The 20,546-nt window shown below is 51.6% G+C and overlaps 2 protein-coding genes across 3 annotated transcripts in view; one reads left to right on the forward strand and one right to left on the reverse strand.

The window, feature by feature from the left end:
• Positions 1-430: 430 nt before the first annotated feature.
• Positions 431-20,468, reverse strand: PLA2G5 (phospholipase A2 group V). Of its 2 annotated transcripts, none has more exons than XM_070600733.1 (6): positions 20,003-20,468; positions 12,224-12,391; positions 6,999-7,048; positions 4,486-4,630; positions 2,498-2,604; positions 431-1,770 (listed from the first exon to the last, which is right to left on the reverse strand). In XM_070600733.1, the coding sequence occupies exons 3-6, from the start codon at positions 7,036-7,038 to the stop codon at positions 1,646-1,648; spliced, it is 417 nt and encodes a 138-aa protein (XP_070456834.1). In that variant the 5' UTR covers positions 7,039-7,048; positions 12,224-12,391; positions 20,003-20,468; the 3' UTR covers positions 431-1,645. The 2 variants fall into 2 exon arrangements, with proteins under 2 accessions (XP_070456834.1, XP_070456840.1); XM_070600739.1 differs by having other exon boundaries at positions 6,999-7,045; positions 20,003-20,297.
• PLA2G2A (phospholipase A2 group IIA) overlaps positions 8,589-20,546 on the forward strand; it is a 40,340-nt gene continuing 28,382 nt past the window's right edge. The window contains exons 1-2 of the mRNA XM_008519139.2: positions 8,589-8,797; positions 9,346-9,460. Coding sequence (XP_008517361.2) covers positions 8,647-8,797; positions 9,346-9,460 — 266 coding nt within the window. The 5' untranslated portion in view covers positions 8,589-8,646. The remainder of the gene's footprint in view (positions 8,798-9,345; positions 9,461-20,546) is intronic.

A 20,546-nucleotide genomic window follows, 5' to 3' on the forward strand; every position in this document is an offset into this window, starting at 1 on the left:
AATGAAGTTTCTCCATGGGTCCTTCCGGCTCAAACCCATGTCAGCCTGTGGTGTTGCTTTCATAACCTCACTGCGTGCCCCACCCACAGATGCCTAAATACTGGGATCCCAGTAAGAAAGGCTGCCCACAGCCACCTCGCACAGAACTACCAACAAGACCCCACCTGCCTGCCAACCGACCCTGAAGGGGAGGGAGAATCCTGGGCCAGGGTCTCTCCTCCGTCATCCAGAACGTCACAACGGAAGAGAAATGGCATTGAGTGAAGCATCCGATTTCCTCCACATGCCTACTTAAAAATGGATTGGGAAATGGCTTTGGTCAAACAAGTTTTATGAGTCGAGTGGACATTTGGGTCCCATTCTGTGTTGCATTGTCAACGATAGACATGAGTCCATATCAAACTTTTCTAAAACACCAGTACATTCAGGGTAATCTTAAAAAATTAAATTTTATTCTGAAAATGTTCAACATTGGAGGTTTTAAAAAAAGATCCCATTTATCATGTGGTTATTTTCGGGTTTGTCAGCATAAGGAAGCCACAGGTCCTTTCTTGGAAAGGACTCCCCTCCGCTTTGGAGCGTGTCCTGTCTTCCTTCAGTCTTGGTATTAGAAGGCCCTTTCTTTTATGAATGGAGAGATGTGTTGGGTTTTTAAATGTCCTTACTTGGTAAAAATAAACCCCATAGATGAACCCTTTTTTTTTTTCCTTTTTGAAATGTCCTCTCTGTGAAATCCCAGAACCTCAGCGTCTCCGTGTCAGCATCAAGGTGGCTTCAACATCCCCATTTTACATTGCAAGAAACATTAGTTTCTTTTTTAAAAAGACTCAAAGTCAGAGAGGTTCTGTAGTGGGCCTGGGCCCACACAGCTGAGAAGCCAAAGCCGGAATTTGAATGAGCCCCTCTGGCCTGGAACCCCAGGCTGCTGTCCTAATTGCCAGCCATCTTCTCCTCACCCCCTCGAGGAAGAATGAGTTGCAGGGCTTTGCTGGAGAGGACCCCCAAGGCTAGGGAGACGAGCCCCAAAGAAGGCTTGAATCTCATCCCAGAAAATCTTTTATTTGCTAATCGGCAACTTCTACATCTGAAAGAACGTGGTTAACCTTGGGTTTAGTGCCATAGTGGCAGAGAAAAAGCACAGGCAACCCCCACAGCAGAGGAAAATGCCTGTGTGCTTTCTATTCGTCTAGAGAAGGAGTTTAATATCTATATGGCAGATTATGGAGTCAATTTTGCTTCTACTTGAGTAAAAATTCTCTAGAGGGTGGCAGTGATAAGGCGACTGCAGAAACTGAAATGTGAGTGCATCCCGGGAAAGTCTTCCTTCTGGAAAAGGGGCGCGTCTTCAGGGGCGAGGAGAAACACAGCTGGCCTGGAGTCAGGCGCGAGCTCTCGGCACCAGGGGGCTGACCTCACAAGTGGAGGCTGGGGACACTGACCTTACCAAGTCCTCTAACCAGAGTCACTCTGCTGGGACTCTGGAGGGTGAAGTGTGGCCGTGGGGCTCCTCCCAACCTGGTGGACCACTGAGAAAGGATGAGGTCTGAGACCTGGGGGCCTGTCTCAGGAACCCAGCAGAGTCGGTGAGCTCTGTGCTGGAGGAGAAGGGAGGGAGTCTTGGTGTGGGAGGGGCTCCCTGGGGCGACTAGGTGCAGAGGATGTTGGGAAAGTATTGGTAACGAGGGTTGTAGCTCCACAGGTTCCTCCTCAGGCAGTAGACAAGCTTCCGGTCACAGGCACAGAGCTGCACCTGGCACAAGGGGCCAAGCTCTGCAAACAGGACACAAAACGCAGAGTCAGGAACGGCAGACATGCTCCAAGACACTGCCTCCCAGCTTGCTTCTGTCAGGACTTGCTTCAAGACTGAGCAGCTTCCCCGGCCTGCTTCCTGCTCCAAGGAAGCTCTCAGTCTGACGAGGGAGGCACAGCTTCTACACCGGGGGATGCAGAATCTGATGGAAGAGGCACAGCTGCCCGGGGGGCGGGCAGGTGGGTTGCATCTCAGCCCAGGGAGACACAGCTGCTATCCTCAAGGAGTTCCTAGTCTGACGAAGGACACATTCCCTCCCCTTGGGAGTTCCCAGTCTGATGGTAGAGACGGCCTTTGCTCCAGAGGAACACCAGTTCTCGGAGAGGAGACAGCTTTGAACTCAGATGGACCTGAGCTTGAATCCCAATTCTAGCTGTGTGCACTGGCAAGCCTTTGAGTCTCTGTTTCCTCATCTGTAAAATGGACAGACCAAGCCTACCCCACAGGGTATTTTGGGAGAACAAGTAAAAGGAGGTATGCAAAGCACCTGGCACTGAGACTGCTCAGTCTAAAATGTTTCAGCCCTTCCCCTGGAAGTCAGATACACCTGCAGTAATCCTGTCCCTCTTGCCCCCAGCTCTGCCCCCCAACAAGATACAGGCTGGCTGACCCTTAGGGGCAGCTGACCTCAGAGCCAGCAGAGACCCAGCCTCTTCCAGTGGCCTGAATGGGAAGCCCCAGCCTTACCACAGGTGACCAGGCCCCGTGTGAATCTGTATTTGTAGGACTGCATCCGGATGTGGCAGCCTTTCTCCTCCAGCTGCCCATAGCAATGGTCATGCACCCAACAGCACCTGTCAACACAAGACACTTCCATCCTGAGTGGGAGGGGCAGAGGCCATCTTGGGGGGTGTGATCTGGCAGAGAAAGAATCTAATAATATGGCTGAGTACTACCCTGCTTTGCCACTAGCTAGCAGTTCACTGACCCACTTTTTCCTCCTGGGCTCACAGCAAGACTACATTTCCCAGCATCCCTTGCAGGTACATGTGGTCACATGACTAGGCTCCCCTAAGAATGTGGGCAGAAGTGATATACACCACTTCCAGACAGACCCATAAAAACCTCCCACACTATCCTCCGCTTTCTCTCTTTCTCCATCTCTCAGCAGGAGGCTCTGAGGCCATAGGGATGGCAGAGCCACAAGATGGAAGGAACCTGAGTCCCAGAGTCAACATATGATTCAAATTGAACTGTTACGTGAACAAAAATAATCTTCTGGGAGCCAGGCCCAATGGCCTAGTGGTTAAAGTTCAGTGCGCTCCGCTTCAGCAGCCTGGGTTCAGTTCCCAGGCGTGGAACCACACCACTCGTCTGTCAGTAGCCATGCTGTGGCAGCAGCTCACACAGAAGAACTACAAGAACCTACAACCAGAATATACAACTATGCACTGGGGCTTTGGGGAAGGAAAAAAGAAAAGAGAGGCAGAGAGGAAGATTGGCAACAGATGTGAGCTCAGGGCAACTCTTTCCCAGCAATCTTCCATCTCTCCCATTTCACATGTTCTTCTAGAATTTGGATACTTCCCAATCAAGAGCTGGGGTCTAGGTCCCCTCCCTCTTAAACCCTTTGTGACTGCCTGGACCAAGAGGACACGGGAAGCAACACCATGGAACTTGTGAGGCCAGATCATAAAAATGCCATACTCTTTTTGTCTTGCCGTCTTGGGACACTCACTCCTGGAACCCAAGAGTCACCGTGCTGTGAGGAGGTCCAAACAGCCTTGGAGGGGCCTGAGTGAGAGGAACTGAGGCCCCCAGGCCACAGCCTCATGTGAGCTGCCAGCCCGCAGACAGCGACAATTTGCCAGCCATTGGAGTGAGCCAGCTGGAAAGTGGATAATCCAGCCTCAGTCGAGCTGCCCAAGCTGAAACCAGGCAGAGCAGAGACAAGCCGTCCCACGGATATAAGACATTTTTACATCCTGAGGTGTATGGGGACGCCATTCTGGGTTAAACCTGATTTGAGCTAAATTTTAAGTAAACCAAAGAAGCCTGACTGACGTCCTTTCAAACCTACATTGTCCATCTGCTTTAATCATTACCCTGGAGTAAAGAATGGGCCCTTTGAAGATAGCAGTTAATGCCTCCCTTCTTATGACCCCAGATAAGTCATTCCCAAGGTGCCAGGGTCATGTTGACCCGCCATGTATGCTAATCTGTAACAAAATATCCCCTTGAACCCTTGAAAGAATGTATCCCTGTCATGCTTGATGTCAGTTTCTTTGTTTGAAAATTGTGTATAGCTGCTGATCATTCTTCTGTGGAGCATTTTCTTCCTTTGAAGGCTGCAGCTCCTGGGCTATAGTCCTCGGTTTAGGCTCAATTAAAACTCTCTTTTTTCTGTACTGCAGAATAATTATTGATTCTATGCATCAACACCATTAAGCCCTGCCCAAATGGCAGATTCTTCGCAAAACATACGGTCATCGTCACTTTAAGCCTCTACGTTTTAAGATGATTTATGATGTAGCAACAGACCAATGGATATATTAGGCCACTGAGATTTGGGGGTTACTAGATATATCCTGGGCAAGTCAGTTAACCTCTCTGAAGCTCAGTTTTGTAGAAAAATGGGGCTTTGATGCTCATCTACCAGCATCAACATAGAATTAAATGAGATAATGTGGGTGCAGAGCCTGGAGCATAAAGCGCCGTTATGATAATCAGCTCACCAGTCGGTACCATCTTTGGGGGTCCCTCGACCGCCCCAGCCACAATAACAGCCGTAGAAGCCATAGTTGGTCAGGGCGGTCTTTCCAGTCACCTTCTCAATCATTGACCTCAGGTCCAGCAAGCTCCCTGGCACAGCAGGCACACCTGAAAGACAGCCCACGTCCCCAGATGAAACCCAGGCACGGCTGCTCCTGGCCACTTCCCCAGCATGCTCCTGCCCTTTCTCCCACGCTGGGGCTTGGAGGGACCCAGGTGTCTCTTTTTCACTCTTCCCATTAGTGGGAGAGGAACAAGAAAGGTGAGCGCAAGCAGTATGGAGGAGCGGTTAAAAGTTTGGACTTGGAGAGGGAGCAGGCCTGGGTTCAAATCCTGACTCTGTCGTTGATTCACAGTAAGGTGTTGAATAGGTCACTTAATCTCTCTGAGCCTCAGTTTCCTCATCTGCAAAACAGGCACCTACAATGAACACCTACCTCTTGGAGTTGTCATGAGTGTTAAAATAAGGTAAGTAAATTTTGAGCACAGTGATAGATGCACAGTGACAGACACACAGTAAGCGATCAAGAAATGTTAGGTATAATGAACATGGTATCCATATGAAGCAGGCAGACAGGCGCCCCCCTCTGTCCTGACAATGCACCCCTCCCTCCCAGGCAACTAATGCCATGTACGAGATAAGGCACAGAAGCCTAGAGCAGACCTCAGAGATCACTGAAGCCAGCTCCCTCATCTTGCAGACTGAGAAACTGTAGCTTGGAGGGTTAAGCACCTTGCCCGGGGTTTCACAGTGGCCCTGAGGTTCTCCCCGTGCACTAGGCTTCCGCTCCTCCTGGGGTCTCCAGGGATCTGGCAAGGCATCAAAGACTGGGATAGCCTGTCGGCGGCTGTGTACATGGTTAGGTGAGGCCTAAAGCCGGCTCCCCCCAACATTCCCCCAGCAGCTACCTTCAGCTGGGAGGGGCCAGCAGGTGGGGTAGGTAGCCTAGAGAAAGACCCAGGAAACTTGGAATGCAGTATTTATATCCTGGGCTTGTTTTTGTTTTGGCTTTATCTTATTTTGTTTGGCATCAGAGTCAAAAATCTGCCTCCCACATTTGCAAGTGTCGGGGAAGCAGCAGAATGCGCTTGTGTATCACAGCTCCGAGTTCTTTTCCGCATTGAGAGTCTTATTCCCCAGCTTTGGAGATTACGAATTGGAAAAGGCAATCTTAAATCTCTCCATGGTGATGGAACAAGAGTTCAACGCCACCACGCAAACTGTGAAAATATTCCAGTCAGAGATGAGCACCCCGGCCTCTGTGGGGCTCCAGAGTCAACGTGCTCTGGATACACTGACTGCCCAGCAAGGAGAACCCTGTGCAACCATCGGGGAAAAATGTCACTTTTACGTGAATCAGACTGGGCAAGGATTATCTAACTTACATCTATTGAAAGAGAAGATTGACATTTTCCATCAGATAAACGAAGCTCACACATTTTATTGGTCTGACTTATTTCCAGGATTGAGGAACTGGTTTCATGGAGTGTGGGGAATTGTGCTATGGTTTGTCCTTTTCTGCTTGTTTACCCTCATTCTAATCTAAGTTCTTTTCTCTCTTTGCAGATTTCTTACCACTCAGCTACTAACTCGATTTTTCTCTCCACAGCCCCCAGATAAGCTTTTTATATGTGAAACTTCCAGAAAAGGTTCAGAGGATGGAACTGATGGAGTTCAGGGCAGGCCGCCCCAAGATGCGCCACTCTGGTAGGCGGAATATTTCGAGCTAAGACAATAAAGGCTCAGACTCAGGAAGAACATTTGACCTTTCCCCACTAACTGCCTGAAAGAAATTTAAAATCAAGGCCTGTCCCCAGGACAAGCCTTTGCCATAGATAACTCTGTGTTATCTCTGGTTCCGGTAGTCTGGGAGGAGCCTGGCTAAACCCACTCTTATCAAAGTTCTATTTGCCAAACATTTGCTTTTCCATTTCCCTGTGGGTTGCCTTCCTGCCCTTTGAAGCCCCAAACCACTACTCCAGACATCGTCCTTGTCTGTAGCTGAAGATACTGAAACAGGCAACCTCGGCAGATGCCTGAGTTGCTCAGTTTTTCCTGAGTTTCTCCCATGTATACTTGCTATTAAACTTTGTTTGATTTTCTCCTGCTAACCTGCCTTTTTAATTATTTGACCAGCCATAAGAACCTTAAGGAAAAGGGGCGGGGGGTGGGGGAATTCTCCCACTTCCCCCACACAAGCGGCGGATGCTGCCCACATAGCTCAACCTTCACACATCATGCATGTCCTATCATCCTGCCACAGCCCAACCTGTTGGCTGAATACTACCCTGTGTCACAGATGAGAAACAGAGGCTCAGAGAGGCGAAGGCTCTTGCTGACGTCTACACAATAAGTGCAGAGCAGAGATTCAAACTCAAGCCTCTAGGACCTCAAAAACTGGTCTCCTTTCCACTACCCTACTGCTCCTACAGGGTAGAAGGTCGTTAGTTCAGAGGTCGTGGAGCAAGCACTTACTGCAAGCCAGGAACCAAGCCAGCGTGAGGAGGTCCTTCATCTCTGGGCTTCTGGAAAAGAAAACACATCCCATAACATGTCTATCAGGAGATGCTCCCATGGCCCATTCAGATCCCACCCCTGCTCCCCCCGCCAGGCCCCACACTCGAGTGATAGGCAATAATTGGGCAACCCTAGCCAGAAAAGATGAGGCAGAAATCTCAAGGAGTTGATCCAAAGGGTGCCTGGGGGCAGAGGGGCATTTGTGGGGTATTGTCCCCAGTAGAGATGGGAAAGGACCTTCTCACCACAAATGCCCCCAACACAGTTTCATGCTCCACAAAAATGGCCAAAAGTAACCAGAGAAATAGGCAGGATTCTTAAATGGAGATTTAGGGGAAGAAGCGAGGGATGGAAATTGACACAACCTGCACACAGCCCTGTGTGAAGGATGCAAGGACCTGACAGGGAGAAAAGAAAACGGGACAAAGGGAGCGCCTGGTACAGCGGGTCTGGGGGTGCAGAAGAGAAACAGATTGTTCCAAGTCTTGTATTCCTTTTATCTCCTTTATGGTGCTGAGGGCCTGTTTTCAAGAATGTCTTTCTGGCCCGTGTTCTGAGGGCATAAACTGGGTGGACTCGGCCTCCTCTCCCGACGCTGAGAATACTGCCGGCTGAGTATGCGCTCTGGAATGAAGCACGAACAGCGCCCGCCCCCACCCCCTGACGGGGCTTTCAGGGCCTTGTCATGGCTCTTCTGGGCCTCAAGCACTTTTGCTTTCATAGGCCCCTTCTTCCAAAAACAAATTCTTTTGAAATTATATTTTACAACTGCGTTGGTATAAAAACAATTACAATCCAGGCTGCAGTTATTATTATGTATTCATCATTACTATATTCGTTTTTTTCTCCTGGTTTTAAAAGAATTTAAAATTAACATTTTCATGGGCCCCAGGGCCTGTGTCTACCTAGAGAATAAGTTGAACCCGGGTGCTCATGACAGCTCTGAAAGGTGGGTATCATTGTTCCCATTTTGCCAGTGGAGAAATGGAGGCTCAGAGAGCTCAAGGAACTTCCAGAAGTCACACAGCTAGTAAGAAGTGGAGGCAGGGTTCAAGCCCAGTGACCGTCATGCACCACACAGACTCCCACCAGAGGGATGTGCTGTCTTGTGAGCAGAGGGGCCTGGAGGCCCCAGCTTCCCTCCCCAGCCTCTGCCTTGGGCAAACACATGAATCCCTGGCCTTCACTCCAAAAAAATCACATCCTGAAAGCAGAGGAAATTCCATATGTCTTGGGCCAGCATCTGATTCTAACTTGGCCTCTCAGAGGTTCCTTACTGATAGCTGCCTGCTTCCCTTCGCTCTCTGGATCCCAAAGTCCTGGTTTATCCAGAGCTGCTCAGCTGGCCTATGGTCTGCCGGGATGGCCCCTTCGGTGCCCTGCCATCTCTGATCCCTGAGTGCAGTGGTCTCTTCTGCCCCGAGCCCCTGGCACCTCCCAATGCCCGGCTGCAAACACACAATCTCTGAGTCCCCAGGGCTCCTGACCACTGGGCTGGCCTCTCCATGCCATCCTTTGTCCAGCAGCTCCTCCGAGTTCCAAGAACGTTCCTGAGGGTTCTGTCCACCACGGCCTCCACGCCGAGGGCTCTAAACAGCTGAAGAAAATGGCCCTAGACCCTGCCCTTCCACGCCAATCGATCTCAGCTTCTTCCTGGAGCTCTAGCAGGAGGAAGACACCAGCTACCACGTATTGGGCCCCTACGATGTGCCAGACACTGTCCACTGTCTCTTTAAACCCACCAGCAACCCTGGCAGGTGGGTACCGTTCCACCTGCTGGCACAGCGTCTGTGCCTTTAACACTCATTTGCCGAATGAGGGAACAGCAGCTGTTGATTCACAGATGAGGAAATCGAGGCTCAGGATGGGGAAGTGAGCGGCCCAAGGCCTCAGCCCAGGACTAAGAATCTACTCCTTTGACTGACTCCACTCCACTGCCTCTGAGCAGCCCCTCTGTGTTAACTATGTTGTTCGTTTTCTATATTTTATGATGCTCTGACATCTTGGGGGCCTTGCTGAGCTGGGAAGAGACAGCCCCTCCCCCGACTAGCGACTGCCTAGAGATAGCAAGACTCTCCTGTGAGCTGTGCCTTTCATATGCAAACCAATCAATCCTAAACTCACGTGCCCAGCCACTTCCTTTATCTGACTCTCACACTCCAAGCCAACATTTCCCCTGCCCGAAGTCACTCAAGGACAAGGACCAGAAACCTAGGGACCACCCCTATAGCCCAGAGTCGACTGAAATAATTCAAGCTAGCCAATCCTAAGCCATCCACGCTGCACTGCCTTGCCTTTCCTGCAGAAAACACAATAAAGACTCTGGACCATGCTTTCGCTCACTTCTTCTGCCTCCTGATCAGCCTGGTGCTTCCTCGCATGGCCCTGCAAGGTGTGCTGTGTCCCGTCTCTTGGAAACTGTGAGTAACAAACTATCTTTTAAATGGCGATCATCTCCCAATCTGTTGGCTTCATCATACCTGAATAAAACCAAAATCCCAGGTGCATTTTAGGACACCCTGGGACACGGGCTGTGGGTGTGAGGCAGCAGCACGAGGCCCCGTGCAAAGGGATCTGAAAGAGTCCAAGAGAAGTTTCACAGAGAACATGGCAGACGCATTGAAGCAGCTCCCCCAGGGGCCAGGACAATGGCCATCAATGGAGCCCAAAGCAGGCCCCCAGGAGAAGGATGTGGGGTTGGCTATTTTTATCAAGCAACCACAGAGGGCAATGAGTGCAGCCGCCGGATAATTTTGGAGTGGAGCAGTGGCCACAGTAATGAGAGGTGGGAAGAGTGGAGTCAGACAGCCCGAAGGAAGCACGAAAACGTGGAGGCTGGGGAGTGGCCGGGTCACTGCAGGGGCAGGTCTTCCATGTACACATGCAGCAACCCCCAAGACCCCCCAGGACTGGAAAGGATGAACAGCACCAAACCCCACCACGTAGAAGGCGCTGCTGAGACCTCCCCTCCATCTGTTGGGGAGACATGGGGGCCAGGGGTCTCCTCTCACAGCGCCTCTCTGTGCCCTGCTCCCCCCACCAGGTGGCCAGCTGTTTCCTTTTGCAGCCCCCTCTCTGTACCCTGCTCCCCTCACCAGGTGGCCAGGTGTTTCCTCTTGCAGCCCCCTCTCCGTGCCCTGCTCCCCCAACACTCCCCAGCAAAGCAGTCCCCGAATGAGATTCCTCACCAGCGAGACCTTCTCTCTGTCCTCAGGCTGGAGAGTGGCCGGGCCGAGGCCCACCTGCTTTTAGGGCCTCTCTGCCCTCCTCCCACACTCCTGTGTGGGCCTGCTGCGGGGTTCCTGGTAACTCACATGGGAAGCCCTACCTCCCTACTCCAGACCCCTGGGGACTTCATCCTCTCTGTGTTCAAATGGTGATTTCCTGAAGCACGGCATGGCACCTGAGTGGCCTTCAGGAGAGACATTGGGGACGGGCTGGCTGGGGCCACCCACGGTCCAGGGTTCTCCTCCACCAGGGACCAGAGACCTGGAATCCCCCATGGCAGCCTGCCTCCCACCCTCCCACCACGCCTGGTCTTTGTCCTGTCCTCCAGCCCCGGCTCCTGCTCACATTTCATCCTGTCTTGCTGGCCTCAGCCCAGAAACAGCCATGGCAGCCAGGCAGCATCCCCTCCAGACTGGAAGCGTTGCCCCTATTCCCGATCTGCCAGCCCTCAGCTCTCTCTCTCCTGTTCCCAGGCAAGGGCCCCACAGGAGCCTGGGAAAGCCCCACTCTCAAGATGCTGTAAAATGTGGTCCCCCAGACCCTGCTGGCGTCTCCTTTTTGGCACCTGATTCCTTACTGAATTCCTGCATTTCTTCCTTCGGGAAGGAGAAAAACCCCAGGCTTGCAGTTAGAGAGAAGCATGCTGGAGTCCCTGCTGGGTCACTTAGCAGCTGTGTGAGCCCAGGCAAGTCACCAGGCTTCTCTGTTCCTGTGAAATGTGAGACCCCCTGACGCCCCAGAGGTGGTGAGGAATGTACTGCATAGAACTAGGCTGTGGGGAGACAGGCGGCTCCGGGGTTAAAATTGCAGACTCGGGATCAGCTCCAAATCCTGGCTTCCCCCTACGAGCTACATCCCTCAGGGGTGACTGTAATTCGCGTGTCTCAGTTGTTAAGATTCAATGAATTAACACATTTGTAACAGAGCAGTGGCAAAATAATGCTGATAAATAAATGATCAGTAACCTCCTAGAGGGTTCTGGCGAGGACCTCGGCAGCTCCATTGTCCTTATGCTCCGTTCTCCACTTCTGTCCATCCCTACCCCACCCCTCTGACCCCCACATACATGCGCTCTTCTCACTGCTCTTGACTTCTTTTCCTCTCCCGCTCTGCCCTGGCGGCAGCATCAGAGAGAAGCCCCTCTCTCCTTCGGGTCCTCACGAACCCGTCTCTCCCCAGGACCTAACCACCAGGCTCCCCGCAGAAGCCTGTGATTTCGATTCAATACAAGAAGTACTTATTGAGCGTCTACTGCATGCCTGACTCTGCTGGGGACCCCCTGTGACCTAGACAGAGACCGGTCCCCATGAGCTTCCCTTCAGGTCAAGGAAACAGACAATAAAGGCATCGGAAATAGACAATACGTCCAGGGCAATAACAGCTTTGGGGGAAGTGCTCTGTGTTCTGCTTTTCATTTCTCTTTGTCCGCCAGCTCCTTCTGCTGCCTACGGGCACACACACACCTCGCCATCCTAAACCAAACACACGGAAGCCCAGAGATGGAAAACGTCCCTTGCCTCTGCTGACCTCATCCAGTTTTCTCTTTTCTCTAAAAGCCCCATCTCTGGACAGACAAGCCTCCGCTTCCGTCTGAGCCCGGTGCTGCGTCCCTGAGCCGGCTCTCAGGACATCCCACCCCGCCAAGCCTGGCGATGCCCAAGCTCGGGCTTCATGCTCTCCATCTCTCAGACACTCATCCCACCGACCACCTCCTCCTTCTCAAGATTCTCCCTCCCTCTGGTCTTCAAGAGGCCGCACCCGGCCCTCTGCCCACCTGCTGCTCATCCCCCTCTCTGTTGGCCCCCCCAATGCAGGTGTTTTCAAGGGATCTGCCCCTCCTTCTCTTCACCCCTCCCGCGGTGAGCTCCTCCGTGTTCAGGGATTTCGGTCTCATTTCTGTGCAGACGTCCAGGAGTTAGCCCAGCCGAGCGGTGCCTGGACTAGCTTTGACTCACCAGTAATACTGAGTGAACAAATGATTGAATTCATGAACGAATGAATGAGGGGGAAGCACAATGTCAAGTGGAAGAGCCTGAGCTTCAAGTCAGACAGAACCGGATCCGAATCCAGGTGTCACCTCTGACTCCGTGTCACCTGGCCTCTTCAGGTCTCCATTTTATCACCTGTAAAACAGGAGAATAGTAGAATCAGCTTCGTTTCATAATTGCGATAACTCAATGAGATGAGGCAGGCAGAGCGGCTCAGCACAGCGCCTGGCACCCGGTAGCCGCTCAGTGAATCAGAACCACTACAGACATCATTACTATTACGCTTTTCTGCTAAAGTGAGAGCTCCACCAGGCGGGCACTGTGTCTGCTTCATTTCTCTCCCCCCAACACTTGGCACATAGAAGGTGCTCAGTAAGGTTTGTTGAGTGAATACTTGACTCTTCCATCTCTACCCTCCTACTCACCCTACTGTCCCAGCCCACCCTTCAAATATAATTGTTAAATGTAATTTGAATTATTATTAAATTTAAACAGGCAGGTATTTGAATCCTAATTATAATATTTATTTGAATATATATTTTTAATTTGTAAAATTTAATATATGTTTAAATAAATAAAGTGCAAACAGCTGCCTGATATTCTAGCTCAGTGTCCCCCAGGAACCCCAGAACTAAACTCACTGTCTCCCCCACAACCCAGCCCCTCCAGCATCCCTCTCTCTGGTCATGGATCCAGCCAATCACACTTCAGCAATTAAAACACCCTGACAACCTCCACCCCCAGCAGAGTGGGAGACTCTTGAGGGCAGGATTCTTCCGATTCATTTCTGACCCCAGCCCCTAGAACAAGGTCTGACCCGTGGTAGGTCCTCAAGAAATATCCATGGAATGAATGAACGCTCCCATGGGCATGCTCGTTCTCTGGCACTTCTGTGTCTTGTGCAGGCTCGGAGAGCAACCGCAGACACCGGATGCTCTCTGGCCCTGAGACCCCGAGCTGCTGAAACACCCCAGCCTCATCAAATGGTTCAATGCCCCCCCAGGAGGCTGGCACGTAGAACAGGATTGCCCTGGGCTTCCTGGCGGAAAGTCTACACTGAGTCCTCCTCCTCCAGGAAGTCTCCGTGATCCCTCTTCCACAGGAAGCTTGCCCGTCTCTGGAATGTTATAGAACTCATTACACACACGGTCCACTCTCGCACTTCCCGTTGGAGGGGATTACAGGCTGATGGCTCAGGAAGGAGGGAAAGAGGGACCCAGTATTCAGTGAGCATCCGCTGTGCCACAAGCACAAGGCATGTTCAGTGTTCGTGATCTTTACTCCTCCCAAAACCTCACGGGGCGTCGTGATCCCATTCCGTGAGTAAGGAAACCGAGGGGCAGCCGTCAGGCAGCTCACAGCCCAAGGCCACACAGCTAGTAAAGCTGGACCCAGAACCTTAAGCCTGACCTCTCTGTGACCCAAGGCCATGTTCTTTCCATTACACACCGGGGTTGAGACCCGATAAAGGCATGATTGGGATTTTCACAGGATATCTGCCCAAAGTGTCACAATTTCCTTATAGACAAAATGGAGAAGTGAAAGCTGAGTTAGTTACAACTCATAATTCCCGATATTCGCTCGATGGGTGGAACTGGCGCTGTGGTTAAGCTTTCAGGCCGGGACTACAGGCAGCCCTTGGAAACGCTTTGCTTGTCCCACACAGCGCCCTAAAGGAAAATGGAGTGAGTTGCTAATGTATAAAGGTTAAGAGATCTCAGACAGAATCCAAATTTCCGGCTTCTCTTTAAAAGATCTGGCAGTCCTGGCTCTGGATTCCCACACGGCAACGACTGGCCGGAGTGAAGCCGGAGCTGCCCCCGTGGACTGGACAGGAGTCTAGCTTTGCTCTAGTCTTCACCGTTCCTTATTGCCTTATGCCCAACCTCCCTCCCCATTGCTCTCTGTCTGGAGGGCTCTCTAGTGGCCCGCCATGGAACTCAATCTTGAGTCCGAGCCTCTCAAGGTGTATCAGTAATGGGAGAGTGGGCGCCTTGAGAGCAGAGAGCATCTCTTGTGCAAATTTGTGTTTCAAGTGCTGAGCTCAGACCTAGGACATAATGGTTGCTGAGTAAATACTGTGCAAGCACTTTAGAGGCCCCATCCCAGCATGAATCACTGAGGGCTTTCTGGAAGAGAAGTCACCTGCTAAGAGTGGGTTGGAGAAATTGGAACCCTTGTGCACTGTTGGTGGGAATGGAAAATGGTACAGTTGCTGTGGAAAACAGTATGGTGGCTCCTCAAAAATTAAAAGTAGAACTACCATATGATCCAGTAATTCACTTCTGGGGATGTGCCCAAAAGAATTGAAAGCAAAGTCTCAAAGAGATATTTGTACACCCGTGTTCATAGCAGCATTATTCGCAATAGCTAAAATGTGGAAGCAGCCCAAGGGTCCAGCAACAGGAGAATGGATAAGCAAAACATGATCTATCCATCCAGTGGAATATTATTCAGCCCTAAAAAGGAAGGAAACTGCTACACACGCCACGACTTGGATGAACCTTGAGGACGTTACACTAAGTGAAATAAGCCAGCCACGAAAAGACAAATACTGTCTGGTCCCACTTACATGAGGTGCTCAGAGTAGACAAAATCAGAGACAGAAAATAGAGTGGTGGTTGCCAGGGGCTGGGAGGAGAAGGGAGTGGGGAGTTGGTGTTTAATGGGCATAGAGTTTCAGTTTTATTCATAAGATGAAAAGAGTTATAGAGATGGATGGTGGTGATGGTCGTCCAACATTACAAATGTATTTAATACCATTGAACTGTACACATAAAATGGTTAAGATGGTAAATTTTGGGTTTGTGTATTTTACCACAGTTAAAAATTGGAAAAAAAAAAAAAAAAAAGAGTGGATGGGTGTTCACCAGAGCAAGAATGTGAGGAAGGACATTTTAAGTAGAAGGAGCAGCCTACGCCAGCCTCACGGGCATGCATCAATTACAGTGGCTCGTTCAGGGAACGACAAATTGATGAGATACGTGGGGAGTTCGGCAGGGGTCTTCTAGTAAATATTTAATAACTGGCTCTCCAGGCAGAAAAAAAGCCCTGGTTTTCAACATTTGCCCATTTCTGTAGTGTAACCCCTCCCATCACGGGCAACGTCATGCTACTAACACAGGTCACTGACTGCAGAGTTGGAAAGAGATGTACAATCGCACGCCACTGATTGAGGCAGGATGCGTGGCAGGTAAGAGCCCATGCTCTTACCACCTGGAACCACCACTTATTAGCTGTGTGACCCTGGGCAAGTTGTTTAACTGCTCTGAGCCTCAGTTTTCCAAGCTGAATAAGGGAGTTAATCACTTGACCTGCCTCATCCCCACGTTCTGAGTTGACACATGGCAGGTGTTCAGAATTGTGCTGGCACAGAGTAAGGGTTCAATAAATGCTTGCTGTTTTTATACTCGGAAGGTGGAACATGCCCCGACTTGATTTCTCAGAAAGGGGACTTTCTTGACCTGTCTAGTAGGAATTTAGGAAGGGCTGGCTGAAGGGACACAGCTGGGTAGGTCACGAAGAGCCTTGGGTGCCAGGCTAAGGAGTTTGGCCTTTTCTCCGGAGGGGGTCCCAGAGTGACCTCCATCAACAGCCAGGAGATGGGAGTTCAATAAAAAGAGACTGAATATCTCCTGCCCCAGACCCCCAAAACTTACACGCACAAGGACAGGGTGGGGCGACACAGCCCAGCAATCACACGTGTGACCCCCAAGCCGGGTACCAGTCAGGTCACAGGGGCAGCACTGTCTTGGCGGTGGTGGCAGGAGTGTGGGGCCCAGGACGGGGCCTCCTAGCCCACCTGCCCTCAGACAGGTGCCTGGTCCCGAACCCCACTCTAGGAGGGTTTCTGGAAAACGGGGCTGTCCGGGTCACGGGATGCCTGTGGGATGGAGGGAATGTGGGCTGCCTAGGGTTTGGAAGGGGGCTTGGGGCGCCCAGCCTCCGTCTCCACGTTTCTGAAGGGCTGTGGGGCTCCAGACTGTGGGGGCAGCGCCAGGCGCCGGGCCTCTGAGGGGTCAGATTTTGGTTACACCCAGGAAAGTTTTTTCTAGCAACTCAAGTGTCCTTGAAAGGACGAGCTGTCTGGGGGCTGGTGAGTTTCCTGTCCCCAGAGGTACTTTCAGAAACAGAAACTCGGTCTGGGAGGTGGAGGCTGAGGGGTGGGACAAGCCCCCGCTCGACTTCTCGGGAAAAGGAGCTTTCTTGAAGCCTTGGGGACACGGGAGACTCACGGAGGGCACACAGAGTCAGTCATGCCAGTTGTGAAGCGTGGGCTCACAGGTCTGTAAAAGTGTGAAAAAAATTAACATTCTACCAGGACTTTTAAAGAAAAACAGAAAAATCAGGAGCCCTTCCATTTCTCTGTGGCCTGGAGAGGGCTGTCAAATATTCTGTGCTCCCTGCCTTCCGGGTCCCCCCTCCCCAACATTCATTCATGCCCGAGTCACATTCAGGGAGGATGCAAAGAGCAACATCTGCTGAGCGGGATATGGACTGGATGAGCTCCGGGGGGCCCACCCGGTGCGACATTTGGTAACAGTGTGTGCTCTCGCGTTAACCTGTTCTTGAACATTCCAAGCTTTTCTACTGAGGCCGTTAGCATTGGTTGCTCCCCCTGCGTAGAACACTAATACTTAGCATTAGGTCTCATCTTAAATGGCACCTCTTCCAGGAAGCCTTCCCTGACCATCCACTCAGGATAGCTCTTCCTCCCCCAGTTAATCTCACATTCCTGTTTCTCCTTTGTAGCACTTACCATCATCTTTAACTCTCTCTAATTTCTTTCTTTACCTTTTTATGATTTATGTCTCCTACCCCAACCCCTAGTGGGCAGGAAACTCTCAGTCCTGCTCTTCATCCTACTCTCAGCAGCCGCACAAAGCCTGGTACATATTTGGGGGTCGATACTTATCTGCGGCGAAAAGAACGATTGGGTGGGTGGACCAGTTAGGGCGGGAGGGGGTGGCAGCCTGGCTGGATTTCAGCTGTTCTGTAAGTTGGCAGCTTGCTCTAAAGGGACACGCAGCTCGGCCGATCTTGGTCTCAGTCTGGTCACCCATAGGTGACAGCTATTTTTCAATAACGGGCTCAAGTCCGCCTTTCACCGAGACTGTTGGTGGAAATGCAAATCCAGTCACCTCCTTGATCACAAGTCCACGTTATGTTTTATCTGAAAAACCACTTGAACTGCTCACTCTCAGAAACATACCCCAAACCGGCCTTTCTTTCTCTCTTTGCGTCTGTTGTTCCCTCCCCCTGGAATGCCCTTTGACCTCTCTTTCACCTGGTGAGAGCCTCCTTGCTTCTCCATGCTGTATTGTCACCTGTTTCTTGGAGGGGGGAGAAACCCTAGGTCAGGTACTGCTCTGCTTGGCAAGATCCAAGATCCAGGGTTCCAGAACACTGTCGATTCCAGGCCACTCCACCTGCCTCCAATCCCAGAGCAAACCAGCAGCCATTTCCGGAGCCAGTCCTGCGGGCAGAGCCCTAGGGAGGCGCCAAGAACACACAGCTGATTCCATCAGCCGCTGCACTCCACAGTCTATCATCCAGCATCTGCCCGTGAGGAGTGGGAAACGAGACCAGGTCTCTGAATGCCCGTGACACCAGAACAACGTCTGAACTCCCTCCTTGGGCCTAAGGCGAGCTGCCACCCCTTTGAGCCGCCCTCCCTGACACCCGCCAGGCAGGGTGCCCGGCTTCCTCCTCTGTTCCTGGGTCCACCTTCCTAACCTCCATTTCAGCACACATCACACGCTGCCAAAGTCAGAGGTACCAGCCTCCCGCACAGGCACGTGGCCCCTCGCGATCTGGCCCCGCCACCAGGTCCTCAGCCCTGCCTTAGACACCATCCACTCCCCAGCGCGTCCCTGGGAAGAGGCCTGTGCCAGCCCTTGAGTTCCCCAAACGCGCTGCATCTCTCTCCCTCTCTCCCCTCACTCCCTTTTCACCTGCTAGTCCCTGGCCTTTCTTCTCTTGCTCAGCTCCTACTCCTCTTTCTAGACTTAACATGCTTGTCATGCAATAGCTGTTTGGTAGCACCTGTTCTGTGCCAGGCTGTCTTCTGGGGAAACAGCAATGAACAAAACAGATGAGAACTCCACCCTTGTGGCCCGCATGGACCCTGCATTCTGGTGGGAGGAGACAGAAATAGACAAGCAAATAAATAAAATATACAGTTTAGGGGTGGTGTTAAGTGCTATGAAGAAAAATTAAGCAGGGGAGGGGATGGGAGTGGTGTGTGCATGTGCGTGTGTGTGCGTCTTGCATATGTGTGTGTGCATGTGTGTGCACATGTGCGTGTGCGTGTGCATGTTGAGGGAGGGGGCTGATGGTGGGAGCAGCCAGTTCAAACAGGGTGGCCAGGAAAGTTCGCACTGCAGAGGTGACATTTGAGCAAAGCTATGAAGGAGGTGAGGGAGCAGGCTGTGGGGATATCCTGGGGGAGAATGTTCCAGGCAGAGGGAAGAGCAGTGCAAAGGTCCTGGAGCAGGAGCAAGCCTGTGAGTTGGAGAATCAAGGAGAAAGTTAGGTCTCCCTTTGCCAAAAAGCCTTCTACTGCACCCACCACGCTACCCGAAACGGAATGGGTTCCCCTCCTCCGTGTTCTCCCAGCATCCTGTGAGCGCCCTCATCACAGCATCAAACATATTCTATTACAGTGTCTCCCCCAAGACTGTGAGCAACTTGGGGACGGGGAGTGTGTCTTTTGACATTCCCCTGCCCAGCATAGGGTTTCATATGTATTTATTGACTGCCTAACTGAATCAATGAATGAATGAACAAACTAGACAATGAATCCTTGAGGACATCTCATTCATCCCTAGCCGTGGCAGCACCTAGTTGTACACTGTATGGCACAGATTGGGTCCTAGAAAAAAAAGGTGTGTTGAATGACTAATAGAAATAGCTAATGCTTATTAAGCACAGATACCATGCTAAGTTCTTTATGTGGCTTATCCCATTTTATCCTTAAAGTGGTCCTATGATGTAGGCAGTACTATCACATGCAGTTTGTGCATTAGGACACTGAGGCTCAAAGGAAGACAGTAACACACCCATGTCATACAGCTGGTAAGTGGCTAAGCTCTGAGTTGAACCTGATCAGTTTGACTCCCAAGGCCCCACATATACTTAGCCTGAGGCTAACCTGCCTTCCAGAGAGAGGGGAGGCCTGGGAGTTGAGGGAGGGGAGTGCCAGAGAAAGATGGAGGAAGGGAAGAGAAAGACCCCCGCATAAGGGCCTGGAATGGTACCTTCCCCGTCTCCGCGTTTCTTTCTCCGTGCCCCAAAGTGCCTGCCGCACAGAGGATGCTCAGAAAAGGTTAGGGAATGTTGACAATTCCTTTTCCTAAAGATGAATATTTTCATGTGACTTGGGTTAAAAAGAAATTCAGGCAGGGCCTCAGATTAACATAACAAGTCCCAACTCTAACCTTATCAATAGCCCAGCCCAGCTTTGCCCCTAACTTCAGGGATCATCTTCTGGGTCACCTCCATCTTCCGGGTCACCCCCGTCTTCCCTTGAGATGTGGCCTTGCCTCCTTGAAAACGACACAGCTCACCAGGTCTGATATGTTATGAGTAAAGGACACCAGCAGCCTGAGGGATCTCCTCCAACAGGGTCTGTGCCTTGCCCTCCCTTCCCAGGGACCCCGCTTTGCTCTCCAGACACCACCCCCCCCCCCACCTTCTCCAGTCTCTCCCGCTCCAGCTTTGTGCAGCCCCCAAGCCCTCTCTGACCTCTTTGGCCTGGCCTCAGCTCCCGCTCCTGCAGCCTGCCCCCATGAGCAGCCTCATCGGGCAGAGCCTGGAGCCCCCGGCCCTGCTGGCTCCCCACCACCAGCCACAACATTGAGGTCCATGGGGTGTAGATCCCAACAGACTCCTGGCCTCCAGAATCTTAAAGCCAAGAATGCAAGCGAGCGGTGAAGACAGGCCTGGAGATGGTGAGGAGAAACTTCTGCCTGGACCCGGCCAGGCATTCCTCTGCTCAGCCCCCAGCTGCTTTCACAGACACAGGAAGTCCAGCAAACTCTCCGAGCCTGGGGCTGGCTCTCCAGCAAAGGGGCCTGGGCAGCCACCCAGAGAATTCCAGTGGGGGTGGATGAGAGACCTGAATTATCCAGGTCACAGCCTCATCCGGCTTCACAAGGCCTGGCTAATCCCCTCAGCCTGGAGCAATCACTGCCACCTCGGCCCTGAGCTCAAACTTCCTTAAGGACCTGACACCCTACTAAGCAACTTGACCATTTGAGTACCTGGGGGTTCCTAGTCTTTGCTGAGA

The sequence above is a fragment of the Equus przewalskii genome, chromosome 2, assembly GCF_037783145.1.
Source record: "Equus przewalskii isolate Varuska chromosome 2, EquPr2, whole genome shotgun sequence".
NCBI lineage: Eukaryota > Metazoa > Chordata > Mammalia > Perissodactyla > Equidae > Equus > Equus przewalskii.

Coding starts and splice junctions, on each gene's coding strand:
- PLA2G5 (XM_070600733.1), bottom strand. CDS start 7,038: ATGAAGGACCTCCTCACGCTGGCTTGGTTCCTGGCTTGCA. Junction 4,631..6,998: donor GGCTTGGTTCCTGGCTTGCA/GTAAGTGCTTGC, acceptor GCTGTCTTTCAG/GTGTGCCTGCTGTGCCAGGG. Junction 1,771..2,497: donor ACGGGGCCTGGTCACCTGTG/GTAAGGCTGGGG, acceptor TCCTGTTTGCAG/AGCTTGGCCCCTTGTGCCAG.